General features: G+C 36.0%; 1 protein-coding gene across 1 annotated transcript; it reads right to left on the reverse strand.

The window, feature by feature from the left end:
* Positions 1-6,933: 6,933 nt before the first annotated feature.
* LOC134801173 (uncharacterized) lies at positions 6,934-8,409 on the reverse strand. Its single transcript, XM_063773723.1, has 2 exons — positions 7,230-8,409; positions 6,934-7,124 (listed from the first exon to the last, which is right to left on the reverse strand). The coding sequence occupies exons 1-2, from the start codon at positions 8,407-8,409 to the stop codon at positions 6,934-6,936; spliced, it is 1,371 nt and encodes a 456-aa protein (XP_063629793.1).
* Between the last annotated feature and the right edge of the window lie 16,376 nt (positions 8,410-24,785).

Here is a 24,785-nt window from a genome sequence, read left to right on the forward strand (position 1 = left end):
CTTGTCATACCTAGGTACATACCAAACGTTGTTCCAAAATACGTAACTCTATTCTTATTTAACAAAAACAAGTTTTTGTGTTCTGAAAAATTGGATTTTTGATACATTTTCAATCGCCGTCTGTAATTTCCAATAAGATGGTTTTTAACACATGCACTGCCCCCGACGCACATGTGCGTCCACCGTCATACAAGTTTGTTCCTAGGCAACGCCCCCTGGCAGTGAATGCGTTAATAACAGAAATTGTATGTAAAATTATCCGTCTAATTGAAAATAGAACGAAATAAATACAGAAAAAATCTACCATGAAGGAAGAGTCTATGTTTCGTCGTATACTGTGTACCTAGGTGCAAATATTTACCACTACTAGTATCAAGGCGTTATAAAAGTTGTTAGTTATAAACAATGTTGCATACTTGCACTGGTGCACTGGAGCTGCATTATCAGTTTTATTTCAGAGTGAGTTAAAGAATTTGTCGGACTGCACCACACTATCCGCACCTGCTCGCTGTGGAGTAATTCTAAAACTTTCTGCATTCAAGAACTGGTCAATATCGGCGTCTCTACAAATATCTTTGAATGTCTATTATCTTCATAATTCACTAAAATTGTATATTGAATAATGACTATACATAATTTGGACTTGCATTTGTCTTTTCTCAATCATTTCAATGCAGTGTTTGGTGCATAAATAAACAAAAGGTTTGTTCGGATCAGGCCAAAACTTTTCTATGGGTGCAAACAATCTTTCAAAACCAAACATTTTAGTTCAGTGTCATTAGGTTTCGTAAAATATTAAAATAGCCAGATACGTTTTATTGTAAATTGTTTAAGCGCATTGGAATGATCTAGTGCTATAAAATTTAGCATTTATGTTTATACTTAGAACTATGTAGGTAGGTAGACACGATAATGAAATAACAGCCGATCGATGTTAAAAAAAACATTCCAGCACTCTTGATTGCTTTGATTCTTTGCACACTACCTGGAACGTACTTGCTAAGTAGGTAACTTTTATATTTATTATTGATTTGTATGATTTTATCACAATTCATGCACATAGGTTTATTCAATAAATAATTATACACAAAATTTTAGTTGACTAGTAGAGAATGCTGTTAGGCATCCGCCATTTTTATATTTTTTTTTATTATATGCAAAAAAGTAAAGTTTAAATATATAAATACAGTTGTATGAGGCAGTGTCCTATCCACGATGCTCGAACGTGTTACCTTTTATCCATAACTAGTCTCTTATCTCCTCTTGTTTCTTTTCTTCGCTAATATTGTACAAGATTAGAACTTTTCGCTCTACGTTTCTTTTTACAAACTTTAACAGACAGGTACGGAGCTAATATATTATGTATTTCTAAAAAAGATTCGGTTTTACTTATTCATAAGTTTCGTACATGCGTAACCATAGGTGTGTATAATATGCTCACCTTTCTGTACTAGTATAAAAGTATCCAAAAGAACTGTGTATAGACCGACAAGAAATTGTAGAAATTAAAAAGTGGCAACATCGTAGTGTCGTCCCTTTCAAATCATTTTAAGAAAACGGACGACACTACGATGTTGTCATTTTTTAATTTCTACAATTTTGTCTATAGTAAGCAACATAATCTAAATTAAATAAATCGAAGGATTTAAAAATGTTTGAGCAGGCCGAGGTAAATGGTTACACGTTACTAGAAAAGACAAATTCTAAAACACCAAATCTAAATGTAAAGTAGGAAATATGCAAAATAACGCGGCTTTACGTGCCAAAAATGCCAATGCTCTCAGGGCTCTATTACTTCGAGGATGTTCTAAAAGACGCCGTTTAAGCCAAATTGCTCGGCCTACGACACGACTCCATTTGCAAATTAGACAACAACTTGCATACTTATGAAACGATATTTTAACGTTACCAGGAAATTACAAAAATGTTTTAAAACGATGACTAGGAGACGAGATGTATACATAATCCAAATAGGAATATTATTATGTTTTTTCTTTATTTTTTAATTTCGAAAATAATATTTATTTTTTGGAATATTGAATCTTTGGTGTCTTGCTTTTATTAAACAATAATATGACTGAACATAGAATCTTAACATTGAATTAGTTGAAGTACCTACGTTTTTGTAATCTTTCCAAATAGAGAACTGCCCTTTATTCAGATATTACAAAATGTACACGGTTTAATCAATTAGACATAAACTTTAAAATGTGGCTCAGATTTTAATAACATAAAACATTACGGGACATTTAAGGAACTAAACGATCCAATGTCGTTTGTTTCTTTAATTACGTGTTCAAAATTATACGTCCGATAAATGTACGTAATCAGTACAAACGAATTAGTGGAGCCGAAATGATCTCTGACCCGTCCGACGCCAATCAATCAACCTGATCCCGCTAAACACCGCATTCTGATCTCCAAGCGCCGAAATAGCTTCACAAAAATAGACCTAACGTCAAATCAGATAAGGTTTTTATAGCTTTGATACTTATAGACACGTTTAGTTTTCACATTGACGTGATTAATGAAATAGATGGAGCGGTACACGGGAAAGTGTCTAATCGGTACATTGATGTATAGGCTGAAATAATAGCAGCACAAAAGAAATAAAAACGTTTATATAATGAAGATCGTTCACTCGTGACACTTGATACTAATGGGTCTTTATGTTTCTTTGTGCTCTGCTTTATGGATAACGTACATACATAGTCATTATACACAACAACATAAAATACAGTTATTAGGTTTTTATGTGCCCGAAGTATGCCAATATAACTGTATGTTCAGTACTACGTAGGTCTGTTTCAAAAATATCATAATCGTAGATAACTGTAATTGATAGGTACCGAGTTGAAATAATTTTTAAAATTTTGTTTGATCATGTAACAGTTTCACTATTGCCCAAGGAGGTGAAATGTCCCATTTTCTGTCGAAAGCAAAATTGTTAAGTCACCTAGTAATGCCATGAATGAATAGTACCTATTCACTGAATACGTCTTATTTAAACCATAGTATGGAACCACGGTAAAAAAAATCGGTGGTGGCCGAGTGGATATTACGCCCGACTTTCAATCCGGAGGTCGCGGGTTCAAAGCCTGGCACGTACCAATGAGTTCTTCGGAACTTATGTACGAAATATCATTTGATATTTACCATTTGCGTTTCGGTGAAGGAAAACATCGTGAGGAAACCTGCATAGTTGCATACATCCGCGAAGAAATTCAAAAGGTGTATGTGAAGTCCCCAATCCGCATTGGGCCAGCGTGGGGACTATAGCCCAAGCCCTTTTGCGAGTGAGAGGAGGCCTGTGCCCAGCAGTGGGACGTATATACGCTGAATGATGATGATGGAAACACGTTTTTAATAATGTCTCAATGAGCAAAATTTACCCTACAGGGCAAAAATGTTCGATTTCGAAACAGGTATATTATTGTAAGATGCAATTTAATTATGAATTTTGTGATAATTACTGGATTGCAATTGAATGGCGTAGGATTAAATTGTGTGGGTGTGACTTCACACGACGCCGAATGCATTAAGGTAAGCGTCCACAGATCAATCAGTATCACAGGTTAAATAATCGTATTACATTTTAATGCCTGTCATGGAGATTAAATGTATCAATTTTATATTATCCGTTCGTACTATAGTAATCTTTTATGCGAATAAGTTCACTTTTGTGTTTATTCAAAATATAAATTCGTAAGTAAGTAGTATCATCTAATAGGCGTAGTTTCATCTTTTGGTCGGGAAGTTAGATATGACAGTTGTTTTCATGAAAACCGCTCTGCGAGCTCCTATTATAGGATGCAAACAGCTCTAAGATGTGGTAGCGATAACATTTTAGTTTACACGGATAAGGCTAATTTTCGTTCCTTTATAAGAGCTGTAGGAGTACACGCTTACCCTTATCGAGGGATATTACGCTACGGGATTGATGGATGGAGCGGAGCGCCTTTATCAACTATTTACGAAACTATTAAAGCCTCCAACAAAAACATCTCCGCATTCGCCGACGCATTAACAAGAGAGGTATTTGCATAAATTTGCGTTAAGTTAATGGGGTCCCCTGACAAGTTTAATCTTGTCTTTAGAATTTATTGCCGTCTACTGTCGACTGCAACCTCCTGGCCTTTGCATTGGCTGAATAAATATTGGGCTTTGCTCTAAACCCAGCAGTCAGAGCAATAATTTTGGGAACTCACGTAGGGTGAATGGTGAAATTACGACAGTTCAAATACATTTGAAAAGAACGGATGCAAACGGTAAGGAATTATTCCATGCTTTTGAAAGATGAATTTGATGGAAGAAATATTACAAGTTCCAATGGAAAATGTTTTCAAAGTAGAGTTGCTGGTTGAAAATTAGTTGGCGAAGCAGAGTTTACTGTCAATTAAATTAAAAAGTTAAAAACTTTTTGACTCAATTTCTGCAACAACAATGTTACGTTGCATACAAATTCCACCATTTGTCGCAGTTGAAACTTCAACGATCAATATTAGTTTTCATTAAAAATAACCTGCCATATGCATGAGAAGTTTTAAAAGACAAATTATTACTGTTGTGCTGGGTAAAGATAAGTGGGTGAGTGCCAGTCGCGACTAAGACGGCTGGAAACGTTTTCTTGATGCGAAAAGTTACAGGAAATTTTCTATAAGAGGAAATCCGCTGACCGTTGAGTTAAAAGCTTATGTGCACTAAGTCACGAGAGACTGATCAGATTTTTTTATCTTAAGTTTTTTGTTTTATATTCATGTGACAGACATGATATATTATGGTTATGTACTTTCATGAAACACGGACGGATGTTGCAGTCTTCATATTGAGTCGTTTCTTTATTTTGTTTACCTAACACAATTTACTGTATTAAAATATTGTAAATGGGCGTTTTCAGAAATAAATATTGAAAACCTGATTCTTTCGCATCTGGACGTTCTTGGGCTCATTCTACTCAGAATCGACAGCATTCTCCATCCCACCATTAAAAAAAGATGTCCCAAAATGTCCATTCCATTACGTCACGTTTTAGTATGAAAAAGTTTTTCACTTGTAAATATGTGCGTGACGTACAACAATGTACAATTTTCATACAAATTTTTGGGACATTTTATTTTATCATCAGAATTGAATATGCTAGTGATTCTGAGTTGAAAGAATCCAAAAACACCGGGATCTGTGAGAATCGGGTTTTCAATATTTATTTCTGAAAACGCCCAAATATTAGTTTCAACGTGTACGACAGTCATAAATTCAAATATTATTTTATTATGAAAATATAAAACTTTATTGAATCCCGCTTTTATGGCCATTTCTCATAACTTCTTCCAAACGTTGTCTGGCAACTCGCAATTGTATCGCGGCCCGCGGGTCGTAAGCTCGACCCCTGAACTGAGCTGCACCGGGCAACTTTACAAGCCGCTGGATACTTCAAATGTGAAAACTTCTAAACTACCCCCTTTCTAATCGTGTATCCACTTGTTTTGAAAGGTGAATGTTGGGTTATTTTGTTAAAAACACACGCAATACGTGTTTTTATAATCAGCAACAGAAGTAGCTACGCGATCCAAGTACTTTTAAATGATTACATCTACTGATGGCTCTATTTTCTATGGTACAGTACAAGACTTGTGCATTAAAGCACTTTAAAAGAAACTGATACTGAAAATAATATGGAAAAAACTGAATTAAGTAATTTTATTAGTTCTCTTGTAGTTGTAGTTGCATTTAATATTGAATATGCCCCGGAATACGTATGGTTGCTGTAAGTAATTACTACATTCCTCTTATTACTATATCTGATTGATAGAGTCGAAAAGTGGTAAACCACTTTCTTGGCTGACTGTACATAGTTTTCTGCTTAAATATTTACGTAGGTACGTTAATCATAAAATCATTAATTCGTCGCTTGTAGTCGATTGGTGCAGCTGGGCAGCTCATTTGAGAAAATCCTGTTAAGGACCAATGGGAAATATTATTTTATATGATATTAAAAAAACTGTCAATCTTTTGCTGACTTAAAAATCTTGAATTATCCTCGGTTTATATGGATATTGGTCGACGTCCACACTTAGCGCAGGCCTGCGCCTAACTACAGGTACATGTACTAAAGGTGTGTCATAGATCAGGCTTGTCGCGACGCTGCTGCGGCGTCTGTAATCTAAAGATTAAGCTGATTAATGTTAACCACGCAGTTAAATTAAATGGCATTAGGTGGAATTACCTGGTAATTTTGGTTTGCAGTACTAATTATGTTTATATTTGCATTAAATTAAAACAGAATACAATAAAGCAATTGATGCTAGTATTGCCTTATATGTATTTACCTTATAGCAATATAAGCACAGTAGGTAAATAGGACAATTAGCTCATAAATATTGTACGCAGACGTGGCTACTTTCGTAAGAAAAGAAGCAAAGTGATTGCTACTTAAAACGTATATTTTGATGAAGTACGACCAATAATTTATTGCTTATAGATCAGTATCATCGGGTATCTGTATTGACATGTTTTTTTTACTAATTTAATTATAATATATTGTCATTAATTTGCATAGATCACATAGGTGGCTCTCAGTTGTTACGAATGTTTGTGGGTTTTACCTAAATAGCAAGTGTTAGAGACCTTGCTGAATGCTGGATCATGTAATTGTAATTTTTAACACAGACCATAGAGTTAGTTTTCTGTGTTATGACTGTATGACTAATTTTATTTTGCTATACTAAATATGGACAATTGCTGTGAATGAGTTGAAATTTCGACATATCTAAACCGTTAAAGTAGTTAGATCGTCTATAAATTAATAACAAGAATTCTGGAATAGAAGATACTTCAGCTCTCGTAAGAACTCGAAGTGATATTGTATTGTATTGTAGTACGGGCGATTTTCCGCAACTCGACGTCCTGCGCCTATTTTGCGTGATAGGGGGTGGGCTAGTCCTGCCAGCCCAGCTCCTCGAGGAATCCCACCAAACCTTTGATGTTGAGTAGGACCTCGGGGAGGTCTCTCGGAGATCCGAGATGTTTTGCCCTGTATGGGGCCACTCCGCTGCATTCCAACACCACGTGAGAGGCTGTTTCTTCCTTCTGCATGCATCCACGGCATAGGGGACTGTCTGTGACACCTGTTATAAAAAGATGTTTGTTAAAAAGTCCATGACCTGTTATGACACTGGTTACCATCCTCAGTCGAACCTTTCCTAGTTGAAGGAGCGTCCTTGTGAGCTTACCGTTGATGCCAGGCATGGCTTCTTTGGCCTGTCTGCATCCAGTCTGGTTTAGCCAGTGTTCTGTGTGTAGTTTCCCAGTGCGTGCCAGCAGCATTGAGCGTACCTTGCTAAACGGTATCGGGAGAATCGGTTCCGGGCCAATCGCCCCCGCACCCGATCCTTGTCTGGCAAGCTCGTCCGCAGCATCGTTACCTCGGGATCCACTGTGTCCCTTGATCCATTGTAAGGTGATCTTGTTGTTCTGACATACCTCCATTAGTCGTTCGTGGCATTCCTGTATAAGTTTGGATGTAACTATATGGCTTTTTAGGGCCATTAAGACTGCTCTACTGTCGGAGAGTATGCGGATGGAGGATCCTACTACCTTCCTTGCAGTGGTGGCAGCCGCCGCGTTTATGATGCCCATACACTCAGCTTGGAATACCGAGTTATGGGCTCCTAGCGGAGTGGTGATTGACATGTTCAGGTCTTCTGAAAAGGTACCAGAGCCCGATCCGCTGTCTGTTTTGGACCCATCAGTGAAGATTCTCAGCTCCCGGGGATTGAGTCCTTCATAGTTGTCGTCCTCATATAATTGTATTTTGTACCTTTTGTCAAAGATGGCTTGTTTGTGAATTCGATCCGTGCCCGCCCTGAGCACTGGAAATTCGTTGTATACCTTTTCCAGGCATGTTGTGTGAAGAGCTCCTGTGATGTTAGACCATATGTTGAGGGTTCGCAACCTTACCGCTGAGAGACTGGCCTCTTGCTGTATGTGTAGATGCAGCGGTGGAAGGTTTAGCATGACCTCCATGGCTGCAGTCGGAGTGGACCTCGTGCAACCAGTGGTGGCCGCGCATGCGAGCCTCTGGAGTCTTTGTAGCTTGTCACGTACGTTGCTTAGGTTTGTTCTTGGCCACCAAACCAAAGCTCCGTAACAGAGTAGGGGGCGGATTATAGTCTTATAGAGCCAAAGGGTAATTTTCGGATTGAGTCCCCACCTCTTACCGATCATCCTTCTGCACTGCCAGAAGACTACTCCCGCCTTGTCTATACGTTTGTTGATGTGATTGTTCCAGTTGAGTTTACTGTCGAGAGTCAGCCCTAAGTACTTAACTTCATCGGTCAGCTGTAGTTCAGTCTGGAAGAGTGTTGGTCTGGTAAAGTTGCCAAGTGCCCTTTTATTGGTGAACATTACCATTTCTGTTTTGGTGGGGTTAACCGATAGGTCAAATTCTCTACACCAGCGTTCTAATACGATCCGAAGAGCCGCCTGGGTGAGGTCGCTTACTGTACGAAGTGATATTAATTCACCACGGAAAGCACGAGATTCGCGGTTGTGCGAATGTGCGGTCGCTTTGATATGCGTTACCAACACACCATACGTTACAGAAACGTCACTTAATTGCAAACCGCAAGTACTGTTTACTTATGACCGGCAACCAATTGCTTCAGCTGTGTATTGCGGGTGACCTATTTTGTACTGAATGGAAATTTTGATGGGATGTTAATTTCATTTTTTTATAGGTACTTACGTTTTTTAATGAGAAATCAAGTAAAGGTAGGTATCAGCTCATTTGTCAATGCAAACAATCTGCTTACAGTTTGATGAAAATGATCACTTTAAACTAGTATTCAGCCATAAATAAAAATTACATGCTAATGAATTTCTTTTGATTGTCACTCTCTGATATATTTACTTAGTATTCTGTGCGTATTCGTGAGTGAATAATATTATGTTCGTATTATAGCTTGAGGTTGTTACGCGATTCATTTAATCACATGTATACCCGTGATATATGTAAATTGTAGGTAATTGTAACCAATATTGAATTTCAAATTTAATAAATTCCATGATATTTGGTAATTAAATTGTTTTACATAAGTTATCATCTTATTGTTTATAACAAATATTTTGTTGCTCCCTAATTATGAATACTTAGGTATACTTATTTAGTCTAAAATTTATGTCTAAAGAAATTTAATTATATGTCAATTAAAAAAAGTATTATTAAAATCAAATCCCTATAGGTAGGTTTAGTAACTGGAATATGTTAAATTGAGAAATTTGGTCAATATTGCTAAAGCTATTAGTATATTTAATATGATAGCGTCGAATAGACTCTTTTATTCCATTCATCATGCCTTCCCACAATTTATCAGATCGGTTGTCGTACTGCAGCACCTGAATAGAATCTGTGCGGAAAGAAAAGAGTCGTGAAATGTATGGGGCCCAACACATTCCACGACGCTTTTCTTTCCGAACAGACTCTAACAACTTTAAAAATATTAGGTTGTATGTTTATATTTATACACTTATTATATTAAAACTAAAATAGGCCAATAAGAGTGTCAAGTAGGTAATTTATTTCAACAACAATGACTCAACTGTATCCCACTCTCAGTAGCCACATTGACCTTTTCTTTCACTTCTTCATCCCTTTGTGATGGTATAAAACACAGGGTTGATTCTATTGTGCAGTTATCCCAGGGCTTTCACAATGGGCCTAAAAACTGTCGACCCTTTGGCACCCGCCCGGTGCCAACATATGATTTATGCCCATTCTCTTGGAGAACTTGGACACCGCTTACAATATTCGCCAGTCCGTCAAGGCCGCTTCCTAGTTTTCAATTGAGTTAAAATCGAGCAAGGTCGATGTGGCTAATTCCGTCATGGGGGCTATCCCGTCCACCAGCGTATATTTCTTTGATTTTCAATCGTAGGGATAAAAAACCATTTGCTTTTGATTGCTAAAACTAAAAGCAAGCGCTGCTTTGTTGACATAATTTCGTCAATGTTGTTCGTCGTTCGAGAAGAACGCTAGTGGACGGAATATGCCACATTTACCTTATACCTACGTTACGTCGGTGATGATGCATATCAAACTAGTCTGATGAAAATCGAAGGTGGACAAATACACTGTAATAAAAGGACATTGAGTTTAGTGGCGTTAGAATCGTCTTGATAAGTAGATGATTGCCTAAAGAAAAGTACCCACAAACTGCGATAAAAACTTGTCTTAAACTTAATCGCCTCAAGTTTTATATTTAAACTTCAAAGAGATTTTACCCTTAGCGCATTCACCCCAAGGGTATGGAAATTGCCCGATTTCCTCAATTACTTTATTACCGATTTAATGTATCCGGGTTCCATGCTCTGTTATAAAGTGTTTTTTTTAAATGTTTCCACGAAGATATGAAAAACGATAAATAAGCTCATTAATCGTATTATCTTAATATTCTTAACCATCTAAATGTATAACATTTGTAGTTATCACTAAATTGTAAAATTAAAACAAAGTCTTTAATTGTTTAAATTAAAATCCAGTTAAGTACATTTTATTGCATACCTTTAAAATAAAATCATAAAATATATTATACATGCTCATATACAATACACATAGGTGCATATATACATCAGTCAAATCTTACAAAAAAATGTCCTAAAAAAACAATGCGTGATGTAGTTCTATATTTTTTGTATGTTGTTTGGAGTCCTTGGAGGAATGTGAAACTAAGTTTTGCAAGCAAAAAAAAGTTGTGCTCCCTGCGTAATTTGCAAAAAACTGCAAAAATTTCGGAGTTTTTTCAGTTTTTGCACTTTTATTAAAAAACTATGGGTTTTTGGTCATAACTTGCTATGTAATGTTAAAAGAACATTAAATTTGGAACAATTTAAGCCTATGTACAGCGCCTCATGTTAAATAGTTCATGATATATGGAACTTTAAAAAAAGGGATTTTTTTTCCTTAGAATAAAATTTTTAGTTGTTCCTATATTTCAGGACAAATATCGGCACAACCGCTCATGCTATGAGATATATTGCAATGAATAAAGTTATAGCAAATTTAATTACCTTTCAGTTAAGCGCAAGAAAGGGTCAGTAAGTTCTACAGTTCTCTAGTTATCGTAAAAAAATGAAATTGCTATAATGAGGAAGGCAACTAATGTATTGTTTAAGGCATTGTCAAAATCCGTACAAAAGGCAGTACCATCGTCGAGAGTGACATCTACGATTAGCTTTTACCGGTCTTCTCCGATAGCAGCAGAGCGATGTTAGAGATCAACCATTTTTAAAATGCACTCCCCTCTTAAGCACTTCATTCATTCAGTAATGAAATCAAGATACAAACTGTAGTTTGGCTTGTTTTTAGGCTCCACTTTTTGGTCGTAGCCATTGATTGTAGTCCACGATACCGATTCTTATTTAAGAATTAGTTCTTGTTTTGATACGACCTTGACGATAGTTCACGGTGATTGGCGTGGTGTTGGCGAAACGCACCATAATCACTGGAAGTTGTGTCATTAGATATCTAGCTTGTTGGCGCTCTTGAGTGTACTGTGAGTCGTGTTAAATACAAGATCACGATAATATCCTAACCACAACAAATTGATACATCAGAATCAGCTACCAATGCTACCATTACCCACGCTAAGTATATGTTTGTGCTATAGGCATGTATGTGACTCAGTCTTGCCAAGTTACCAGTATATTATAACTTCTTCAGTGGTTTACCGTATTTACACGAAATATTGCAAATTCTTTTCCAATGGCTGTTAAGGCTAAATGTATGTGGAGCTACTGCTCAGTGAGTTGTCAATCCACGGGTTGTGACTATAAATACCTATTTCAATCTTATTACTGTATAAATGTATTTATAGTCTGGACCAATTAAAAATAAAAATAATTGGACTAATTTGTCAATAGAAAATACGGCAAATACATATTGAAGTTTTTGAGTTACAAATGGGATATTTAAGTACCGATAACTAAGATTTTGTAAATTATTTGGCATAGTACAGCTATGAGTAATTCGTAACCAAATATATCTCAATGTTAACATGATTAACTAATTATGCCAAAAGAATGTCTCATTGCTAGAAAGTAACAAATGTATGCAATCTGCCCGGCTTGGCAGAGCGTGCATCATGTTAACACACACTTATCTATACCTTACTGAATAAAAACTAGTACAAACTACATGTTTCGTTTAGTTCTTCTTCTATTCCCGATTTAGTTTGTCAATCTATACACTTATGCATGTAGTTAAGACTCGTAGTAATAGGATATTGCTAGTTAAAACCCGTGGATTATACACAACACAAACGTATACCTAGAGTGGGTAATGGTAGCTGATTCTGATGTATCAATTTGTTGTGGTTAGGATATTATCGTGATCTTGTATTAACACGACTCACAGTACACTCAAGAGCACCAAAAAGCGACAGCTAGATATCTATTGACACGACTTTCAGTGATTCTGGTGCGTTTCGCCAACACCACGCCAATCACCGTGAACTATCGTCAAGGTCGTATCAAAACAAGAACTAATTCTTAAATAAGAATCGGTATCGTGGACTACAATCAATGGCTACGACCAAAAAGTGGAGCCTAAAAACAAGCCAAACTACAGTTTGTATCTTGATTTCATTACTGAATGAATGAAGTGCTTAAGAGGGGAGTGCATTTTAAAAATGGTTGATCTCTAACATCGCTCTGCTGCTATCGGAGAAGACCGGTAAAAGCTAATCGTAGATGTCACTCTCGACGATGGTACTGCCTTTTGTACGGATTTTGACAATGCCTTAAACAATACATTAGTTGCCTTCCTCATTATAGCAATTTCATTTTTTTACGATAACTAGAGAACTGTAGAACTTACTGACCCTTTCTTGCGCTTAAATGAAAGGTAATTAAATTTGCTACAACTTTATTCTCGCAATATAGATTCTCATAGCATGAGCGGTTGTGCCGATATTTGTCCTGAAATATAGGAAAAACTAAAAATTTCATTCTAAGGAAAAAAAATACCCTTTTTTAAAGTTCCATATCTCATGAGCTATTTAACATGAGGCGCTGTACATGGGCTTAAATTGTTCCAAATTTAATGTTCTTTTAACATTACATAGCAAGTTTTGACCAAAAACCCATAGTTTTATAAGAAAAGTGCAAAAACTGAAAAAACTCCGAAATTTTTGCAGTTTTTTGCAAATTACGCAGGGAGCACAACTTTTTTTTGCTTGCAAAACATAGTTTCACATTCCTCCAAGGACTGCAAACAACATGAAAAAAATATAGAACTACATCACGCAATGTTTTTTTATTGTAAGATTTGACTGGTGTAATACTCGTACTACGAGTACATAGAAAAATAATAGGGGATCTTATCGCTAATACTAGGTAAATAGTTAAGTACTCGTAGAATGATCTACTACCCTAAATGCTCTTTACTAAGTTTTTCTTATAACAGACGAAACAAGGTCGATTGAAGGAGCCTAGGTTTTTATTTTTTTACATAAGTAGCTATAACAAACACAGCAAAACAATGCAGTATTATACATGTATATTAATATCGTAGGTAGGTATTAGCTTGAGAAATATCAATTTCTCTAATGTAATTAGGTATTAACCCTTAATCAAATATCGGGAAATTATTTCCCACTTCATTCTAATTTAAGAAATATTTTTTATCTTTTTAATGGCAGCATTCAGCGATACCAACCATACAGATTTAAAATCTTAGTAACATTTTTAATTTCAAAAATAGCAACACTTTTCTAATGGCCGCCATTTGTGACCATACGTCAAAGTCAATGTCAGTTGTCGTGACTTTTTTTGCAATAACAACAGTTTTTTTAGTGTTTTGAGGTTAAATGCGAAAAAAAAATCTGGTTAGTGCATACACTGAATACCATCATAAACTAGACTTATTTTCCCTGTGTTTTGTTTGAAAAGAATTGTGATAACGCCAAGATTTTAAGGTTTTAGTAAGTGGGAAAATATTTTCCATTGTTTGTTCCTGAACTTACGATTTACAAAAAAATGATACACCTAAATTTTAATTTGTTTCCTTATATAAAAATATATACGCGTTTGTCTGTTACACAAAAACTCTATGCCTTCTTTTTGTTTTCTTTTTCTTGTATTTATTTCTTTGATTTTTGAAGATAACGTTAAAAAAATCATACTTGAATTCCAAGCAAAGCCGGGGGGAGCTACTAACTAGTAAAAAGTTCGTAACCGTATCGGACACCGGGAAACTGTTTCCCACTTCATTCAAAATTTTGCTATTCCGTAACGGATAGCGGGAAATTATTTCCCACCGCAAAACCCCCCTTTCCCCTGCACTTAATTTTTTTAAATATATTTTTTCGTAATCTACGCACCCAAATTACCTAAAAACCATTCTTAGTTTTAAAAATCTCATAAAAAGTGTTCCGTTTGATTAAGGGTTAAAACGTTGAGCAATAAGGTAATTTTAATATTTGGTAACTAACAATTAACCTACCTAACCTGTTAGCCTGTAGGTCTGAGTAAAAAAACGCTTCTTTTCTTAATTCTTCAGCATTAAAGCATTCAAACCGAATGTCCACATAAATCAAGTTTATGATCCTTCACCGAACAGCACAATTTATAACGCCGGAACCGTTTTTTTCGTTCGTTAAAACGCAAATTTTAAGCGGAATTCATTCACAAGTCATTCTATGAACGATGTGCAGAGAAAGTTTATAAAGAACTGCTGCTCATAAGTCCTTTTTGAGGTTATTATTTAAGGTAGCAATAGGCTGAAATCACATCATTTTATTAGGTACTTAATTATGGTTAAATTGGCAGTCATACCTTACACCTGAAAATATATAAGTGTATATTCACAATTATTGTATGTGAAATGAATGAAATGATGAAAAGTAAAGATATTGTAACAAAATTTGTGAACCTCTAACGGAAATCCCCTCTTTCCATAAAAGCACGAAAGCTTGTTTACGAAGCTTTTTGGCATAAAAACATTTCACAAACATGTGAATATCGGCTTCCGTCTACATCTAGGACATTTCTTTACAGACAAAAATACTGTAAAGCCATCGTAAAGCAAAACGAAGCACAAAGCTAACGTTTCAATATCATCAAAGAAAATATTTAGTATAAATCGGTATTTTGTGCGTGTAGCTTTAGAAAATACAAATACAAACAGTCAAAAATCTTTAAAAATGCCTTACATACACTGAGTATGTAAGCCTCCAAACACACACACAGGAACAAATATCCGTGATAAACACACAAATAAAGTCCTTACCGGGTTTCGAACCCGGGACCTTCGAGAGCTACGTAGGCACGCGGCACTACTGACTAGGCTAGGAGGGCGTTAGAGTTAGACCAAGATAAGTCTGCAGTGATTTTAATAGCCTAGAGTGCCTAGACTGTGCAAGTATTATTTTAAACGTCAAACTTCTATGAAATTTTGACGTAGGTATTAAATAACATGTGCATAGTCTTTGCTCTCAAAATCGTTGCAGAGTTATCTTGTTCTAAAAAATCTAAAGCATTAAACAAAATATGGTGACAAAACAAGATGCAAACACGCCACAACAAGCTATAATGGTACGTTAGTCACAAACATGTGGTTGGTTCTTATTGATTTATTTAAATAGATAAGCTACTCATTGACTTTTCAAACATTAATCAAAACCTACGCGGCTAATTAAAAATCAAAAGCTTGGAAATGACTATAAAATAACACAATCATTACCAATCATTACACACCGGCAACCAGACTTAATGTTTCTTCGATTAACATAATCGAATCTTTTAATAAAAAAAGCTTCCACATGACTATTACTTACCTGATTTTAAGTTATATTTCATGGACGTATGTTTAAATTTTAAATGGAAATTTCAAAACTCTTATAACGTTTGGATATTGAGGTATCTTTATATTAACGTAATCGTTACCACTCTTATTGAGTTTATTCACACGAATAGCTTTTATTTTGTTTTTATGTCTTCATTATACGTTTAAATTTTTGTTAATCTAAATATATAAACGTGAAAGACCTGACTGACTGACTGACTGACTTAAATCAACGCACAGCCCAAACCGCTGGGACTAGAAAGTCCAAATTTGGCAACTAGATTCCTTATAAGGTCTAGGGGTCCACTAAGAAAGGATTTTTCAAAATTCATCCCCTAAAGGAGTGAAATGGGGGTCCAAAGTTTGTATGGGGAAACAAGATTAGTTAGACTATTTTATTCCAAATTTCACAGGAGTATTCCTAAAGATAAATGAGTAAACACGTGTTTCAGGTTTTTTGAAAATTTAACCCCTAAGAGGGGGAAAAGTCCCCAATAGGGTTGATATCTCAAAATATCAATATGGGTATCGTTTTCATAGTATTTTGAGACGCTAATAACAAAAATGGCATCAAAATTAAAATTAACGTAGCCGAAGTGAACAATCATCCCCCTGGTGGGGGTGCAATGGGGTTGAAATTTCAAAATATCAATATGGGTATCATTTCCATGGTTTAGTGGGACGCTAATTACAAAAATGGGATCAAAATTAAAATATAACGTAGCCGACGTGAACTATGGCCCCTGGTGGGGAATGCTAATTACGAAGATAGCATAGACGGTTGTAACATACACGCTGATTTACAGCCACACGTGATCCAGACTTTTGAGAATGCAATGCCTTAAAGTAATTTTTTTTAGCTATTAGCTCAGGGAAAATTTCACTAATACCTACAATGGCTGTTGAATCGTTGAATATTGATGGGACCATGTTGGCTCACACCGTAGTACCTATAATTGGAGATGGAGCCTGTCAGGCCGCGTAGCCAAGATGCCAATCGCTTACTCTCCGTAGCGATCGAAACGCAACTGTCACTGTCGCGCTAATATGGAAGAGTGATAGAGAGACATAATGCTTTTCGTTGTCGAAGCGATAGCGATTGTAACCTTGGCTAGGCCGGCTGTTTCGCGCCATCTCCTATCTTCTGTATGATACGCAGGTGATGGCCAGGGAGGTGCACGAGCAAATCGTTAGTCACGTGGTGGCCAACTGAGAGGAGTTTGTTATTATGTCTCATTAACAGTAACGGTGATAATTACTCCAGCTCCGTTGAATACTGCCTTGAAATGTCGCGCCCGTTTACTTACGGTAGTCTCTGCGAGTTGGTAGCGGCAGGACAACTGTTTCCGTGGGTTTTCGAAGTTTACCGCAACAATGCCGCTATATATGAGAGTTGGTACTATGGGTAATCCGGTGGGCCGACTAAGATTTTCAAGTGATTTGTCTAGCGGTCATTTTGACGTATATATTCGCAGTGAATTACTCGTAAGACCCACAATATCAGAGCCCCCTTCTTCACTCCTCTCTGTGGTTGCCAAGAAGATTACCACGAGAAGGAATGAACTCATCATTATCTCTTACCGCTACCAAAACAGTTACTAAAAAACGCCGTGCCAGGTTCACGAATACTACACGGAACAAACAACTAAAAGCTGCCGCAAATAAATATATGCAAAACAAATCATCAGATCACCAAGCTGCCGTAAGCAATTACCAAAAAATTAACCCTGATGTAGACAGAGAAGCAGTAGCTAGGTATCAGCATCAGCAAGCCCACCCCGAGGTAAACCGTGACACCTCCGCTAGGTATCAGCAAACCCACCCCGAGGTAAACCGTGACACCTCCGCTAGGTATCAGCAAATCACACACACTGATACACTTCATCCATGTAAAACTCCGCACCATTTTGCAATTCTCTCTCAAGTTGCCGTTTAATGTCGTCCGAAAAACTGTCCTTATATTTTTCCCAGAGACTTAACGGGTCAGTAAGTTGACAAAAAACTAACATTATTATGAAAAGTTCACGCAGCTTGAAGGGAGAATCGCACAACGCAGCTTCCTCTAAAGTTGAGTCCCAATGTTTATCGTCCTCTAGCAATCCAAGGGAGAACCACTAATGTAGTGTATAATAAGGTGCTATAGGTACAAAAGGCTACAACTACATAAATAAAAAATATAAATTAAAAGGTGTTAGGTACAAAACGTACATTAGATTATATTAAATAAGTCGAGCTCGGTTAATCGGTATAATTACAATTGGTGTCTTCAAGTCAAGAGTGAATACTGTGAATAAGCTTTTACTGAAATAGTGAGCTACACCTTCGTAGGGTTGCAAATAGAAAAAAAACCAAATGTTTTTTTTTTTCAAATTTATGGAAAAAAACATGAAAAAAACCTGGCACCATGGTTTTTTTTTGGATTAGGTTTTTTTTTCGAATGAACAAAAATATGCCACAATAACGGTTTTTCGTGATTTATTTGTATATGTAACTTAAAACTAAGTAATTTTTGGGGAATCCCTGAATTCCCCGATGCGGCGACGAGAGGCGTTGGTGTTGCCAACAGTAAATTGCGATAACAACCACTACAGATTTCATTTATGTTGTTATTAATCAAAGTTGTTAAATTAAATTGGTTTAATGGTTAACATAAACTGACATTTATAAAGTCTAAAACAAGTAAAACAACCGTATAAAAGTATTAACTGCCTTGCAAATTTTGAGTTTTCATACTTTTAAAAAAAACGTACTCCAGAAAAAAAACGTTTTTTTTTCACGGTTTTTTTTCATGGTTTTTCTCAAGTCAGAAAACAAACCGTTTTTTTACAACCCTACACCTTCGGCCTTGTCATCACTTTCTAGCAGGTGAGACTAAGGTCAGTCACTGTTCAGTCCGTAAAAAATAAAACTAAATTAAAAAAACTCTCCTGCGCGTGCGAAGCCGCGGGCAAAAGCTAGTGATAGTTATAAATATGATTCAAAAGTAAAAGGGAAGTGTTTTATTTAACTATTGTTTCCCTTTAATAACCTTATTTATCCTATTGAACTACTATTTTGCCACAAATAATGGAAAAAAATATAACTCAAATCTGTTGCGTCTTCTTTTTAAACCTGTGACTATGTCCATCTTATTCAAAACCTATTTAATGACTGACGAGAACCAGTGTGTTTGAGTCACAGTTGAAAGTCGGCCCATAATATTTTCTTCTTGCGATCATCAGTAACGATCAGATAATAATTTACATATTATACAAATAATAACTGTATGTTCCAACAAAATGATCCCCCACGCATGTCTTTTACTATGCGCCGCGAGATGAATGGCTCCTTAATGGTTGTAAATATCTAATTAATACCAAACTATCCGCCTGTTTGGTATTTGCGTGGTATAAGTTTATTTATAAAACAAATTTTGTGTAAGTTATCTATTTTAATGGCTTCGTGATTACAAATAGGAATACTTGTACTTAATGATTTCTTAGACCACTCAATGCGCTTTATTAACTTGGAATAGGTAAGAAGTAATTTAATTTATAGTTCGAAACTTAGGGGGCTATCTATCGTGATCGTTACTTCATGTAGGTATAATTACCGTCAAGCGGGGTAGTTAAAAAGTTATTTCTCGTTGCATCTTAGGTATTAGTCTCCTCATCAGATACATTAGTATGATAGTAAAATAAAGAAATCAAACACTTAAAGTGAGCCCGTACGTGGGAGTCACACCATTTCACTGATTGACACTTTTCAAAATGGCCGCTGAGTTAATGACGTAACATTAGGGTTATCACATTTATCACGGTTAAAACGTATCGCTTTCTATGTTTCCTCGTACGTTGTAAAGAATATTAAGTATCCAAATGGTTGAAATTAAATGAGATCTCTTTAGTCATGACGATGATAAGGCCTTAATGGATCAATTTATTAACGCACGGAGATATAAACCATTCCATATCCAGGGCGTTGCATACTAATATACACATAACTACATGGTCTACACATTTCACGCGACTGGATTTTTCAACTCACGCCTCTGTGGTACAGGTGCCGTATGACCTCGTTTTGAGCATACATATATAAATAGGTCTAAAAATCAAATAGGTTTCCACCAGGCAGTCAAATTAGAAGGCTGCATGGAGAATATGGTCACAAGTGTCACGTAACGACATTCAGACGTGAGGAACTAAATAGTAGATTGTTAACCAAGGGATGAAAGGCACTCATTTAGCAGGCAATAGTCCGAGGCTGAAATGATGCCTGTCACCCGAGTTAAACACTCTACTTTTCATTTCGAATACGAGGAAAGTAAAATGCATGTGTTTTTTTATAAACATATGGCTAAGTATACATTTTTATAGTATTTTTGAGGGTACTTTCAATTAACAATTTAGGCAAAAGTATCGTTATTTATGGAATGGGGAGTCGAATATCAGAATGGGAATTGTATAACAAATCCATTTATACCGTACTTGGAACCTAAAATGCTTTAGTGCAGAAATGTATTATTTTCTGCACACCTTTTAGAACAACAATGACACTGTAATCTCTGAAAGAGGGTTTCAGAGCATGAGAAATGAAAAAATAATAATTTTCAGAGTGGAGAATGGGGAAAAATTAATTAACCTATGTCAAAATTACAGTGTCATAAATTTTGACGTTGGTTATACATGCAAAATAAATACAACTATTTTACTTACTATAATAAATACTTAAAAAGTACCTATAGTGATGTTTGTCGGGATGTATTTTAAATTCACGTTAAACTATTCCGTTTAATAGTTTTATTTGATAAAAAGAATTGTTACATATTCTACTTTTTCGAGTACCCTACCTATTAATAAGCGGTACCTACTGAATGATTATTTTTTTTTATTCGAATTGGAGCTTTGCAAACTTTTACAAACTTCCACGTCGCATAGTTTGGAAATAAGTCGTCCAAACTTTGGACTCAAAGACCTTTAATGAGCTTATTGGAAAAAGAGCAGTTCTACATACTTTTGATTGTACTACTAATACATTTGGTAATTTTCAGAGACCATACCCATAAATTCTGTGACCCAGACATTCGCTTTTCTTTGGACATGATTATGATATGATGATTCAGTTTATTTCATAGGATTCAGCTTATAAGCGCCCATACAAACAGCCCATACGTGTGTTGAAAAGAACGGTTCTACTACTTAATTCATTGTTGAAAGTTAACTTTTAGTGTACCAAATACGTCATCATCGTTACCTTTATTAAATCACTGATGTACTGCAACCACGAAAGTCGGTAAAAGTACCCATCATTTGTTAAAGATAAAGGCGCTAATAGAAGTTCTCCCAAAGTAAAGGGTTGTAGGTAATTTGATTTTGGCGTGAAGTTTGTCCGAAAGGGTGTTGTTCAAGCGGCAATTTTGGCAACTTGAACTTTGGCCCGAGTTGGTAGTCCGGAATTTACGGAGCTTAGGCAACTTTTTGCTGTGAAACGGCTTGTTGTGTTGTGTAGTTGGTTATTTTGAACTTTAAATATTTAATTACTTAGTAAGTATGTAGTTAATTGAGAATCCAAGTACCAAAGAGCCAAATTATATCATCTTTTATAATTATATCATATAGGTACATATAATTTGTCTATTAGAATTATACTTTAAGTTTTGATTCCCCGTCCCGGTTTCTCCGAGTATTCAAAAAACCTCCCTTGTGACGTTTGCCAAACAATCGATTGCAATTTATTTGAGTAGACTCATTGTCCCATCATGCCAACAGCTACAAAATGGGTGTAATTCATCGGAACCACGGATTACGCCGATAAGCCGGTAACCAGAGTAAACCGCCGATACGACGCATTGTGCGAGCGACGCGCGGACACGCGTCGTGGGTCATTATCACTGTTTACGGTTTTATTTCACCCGCCATTATCGATTGTCGAAAATAGGCAGAATACACATTAATGTTTTGTGTAGAGAATCTTTCCATCTACCTCAGACTAAGTCAATGAAAAAATTATCTCTTTTCTCATTTTAGTAATCCATACCTATGTTCACAATGTGACCATGCATGACAAAGTGATCGTAATTATGACTAATTGATAGCTTTTCGATTTCGGAAAATTTGTCGTAGATGCTGTTCATTTGATCTGGTCACCGCTCTATTGCCTTTCAGTAATCCTGCATGAACCTTAAACGAATGAACGGATCTTAGAAATATGTACTAGGTACTTATAACAACAATATTTTAAGTGATGGTTATAGGAGGAGAACAATATGGTATCGTTAGTGTTATTTGTACGATGTTAATGAAAAATAAATATTCAGACATCAAAAGGTCTTCATTAATTTTATATAAGTACCTATAATTACATATTCAAATTTTAGTCAGCAAATGAAAAGCTATAAATTCCGCGTATTCCAATTTCAGCAATTGCATCTAATTCGCCGTCCAATTTGGTGTGAATTCGTATTGATTCGGTTTTGTCGGACAATGAGCAGTCGTCGTTTGTTCGGCTTATTTGACGTCGGTGGTGGAATGGGGCGCAATTAACGTGGGATGGTTCCGCAGGATATAGTCCAATAAAATGTACTGCGAGTGCCAAAGTTCAGTTTAGCTGTTGGTAGAACTTGGTGAAGTGACAAACGTTAAGCTGCCATATAACGGTATATATCTACGTGAGCCACGTAAGCATCAATGCATCAAGGACTTAAAGAAAAACTGTCTGATGCAAGAAACGGAACTGTCCGCGTATTCTTGCAGGAGTATTGCTAGTATTGATATTATAATATAAATATAAAATATAATTTGAACTAAAATGTGTAAACGTGTACGTGTTAAGCACTTATTTATGTATGTAGGTATTACTTTTGAGTTATTTTGACGGTATGTATATTATAAATTTGAATGTATCTGTTTGTATGTTTGTCCGTCTGTTACCTACTTAGCCAATTTTCATGAAATTTTGCATGTATAAAGCTCTGAGAATGAAAATAAGTGCTTACTTTAGTTTGGGGTCGAGATAACATCTCCATATGTCTGTGAATCTATAACGTAACAGAATACATACCTACATACTCGTATACCTGCTTATCTGCTCATTCACGCAATTTATACTTTCAGCGTTCTGGATGTACATGGGATTGTAAAGTTTTATTCTACTAAAATAACGGCAATCCACATAATAAATCTCCGCGCAACCCTCTCAAAACTTTGTCGATTCCAAAGACCATCAAAGCAAATTACATTGTTTACCGGCAACGTCGTTGGCATTTAACACCGCCAGCACCCCGGCTGCAGCGCCCTCTAACGAAGCCGCATCTCATGCACACAAATTACACACAATTACTAGCTGCACCACCACCGATAAAACAAGACCTACCCACCCTCTACAATTACAAACAAACGCAGACGACAAAAGAAATCAACAGTAACGTATCAAAGATCACGTTATACAAGCCGTCGGCACTAGCTTTTGTAATGTCGATGAGGTAAATTAAACTTAAAGTGTTGTTTGTAAAGTTGTAATTTGTTTGCAACCGGGCACCGTGGATTCAGTCGGAGCAATACAAATTGATCCCATCAGAGATGTCGGATCTTGGTATTACCCCGTTTAAGAACGCTACAATGCTTCGATAGTTCCTGAAATCTCACTATTTATTAGAGCATTAGAGGAGAGGCTTGTAGACAGTCTTGGTAATAAATTTACGAGTAGTTGGAGGGAAATTTCAATATCTGCGACAATATTCACAACCAGTAACGACATAATTAATACTCAAACTTAACGATTGAATAATTATTTATGCCGTATATATTTTTAATAAACGTGAACCATTGCGTGAAAGCATGTTCACGATTTCAATTATAGTTTCACAAACCAAACGGACTATCCGCATATTGACCAAAATCATAAAGGTAAGTAGTAACATTTTATCTGCGTTACCAAAGGTTAAATTGTAGAAAATGCTACCCTAAGTTAGTCTTTTGCACGATATCTTTTCTATTATAGAAACATCCTAAGCAAAGGAAATATTCAGTTACTTTTCAATTATGAATAACTACAGCGGTAATAGTACAGTCAACTGTAAAAATTGGGTGCACAAAATCATCTCAAAAATATGTCCCATAGCTCTTATGTCAGCGAATTAAGAACTATGAGACATATTTTTTAATAAATGGGCTACACTCATATTTTACAGTTGACTGTACCTAATAACCTTTATCATCTTGTTCCATAAGCAACTGATTTCTCCTCCTATATACTGCGTAGTTGAAAACTGATTCTTTTTGAATCCTCTAGCGGGCGAAGATTATTTCTGCGGATGTATCCGAAACAAGCTCTCGTTGATTCAGACTGACTTATAGTGGATTTAACTCTAAGCCGAGATTCGCTATGATTTGTTGCATGATACTGAATAACGATGGATCGTTTCCTTATTCGCTAAATATTCAACACGCTACTGTATTTTAATTTTTGATAATTTTAAACTAAAACGCTATATTTATTCTACGCCTTTAGCTAAATGCGAATGTGTACTTGTCTGTATTAGGTCTTTATTAGATCACTAAAAATTACCTAAGTAATACAAAAAATATTAAAAACATTCATAAAACAACAAATCAGACACATGCCGAGCATACAATATCAAAATTAACTTCAATAATCAAACTCATATATAATTCATCTAACAACCCCTAACGAATTAACACAGACAACAAATCGAAAACAAATTCAATCAGCATTGTATTCAAATCGGTGGATAATTTTGAGTGTCAGCGTTTCGTTGTTCGTCGTGTCGATCAGATAGTGATACGATCTGTCGTGATCGTCGGAGAGAATGCGGGTGACGCGATCGCGAGGTGTAAACCAAATTGGAAAAGATTTGTCGGTGTTTCAAAAATATACTGGAGCAAACGTGACTCAACTATCAATCTTTATGGAGCTACTGTAAACCTTCTCTACAACTTTATATTTTGTT

The sequence above is a fragment of the Cydia splendana genome, chromosome 2 (assembly GCF_910591565.1).
Source record: "Cydia splendana chromosome 2, ilCydSple1.2, whole genome shotgun sequence".
Taxonomy (NCBI): Eukaryota; Metazoa; Arthropoda; class Insecta; order Lepidoptera; family Tortricidae; genus Cydia; species Cydia splendana.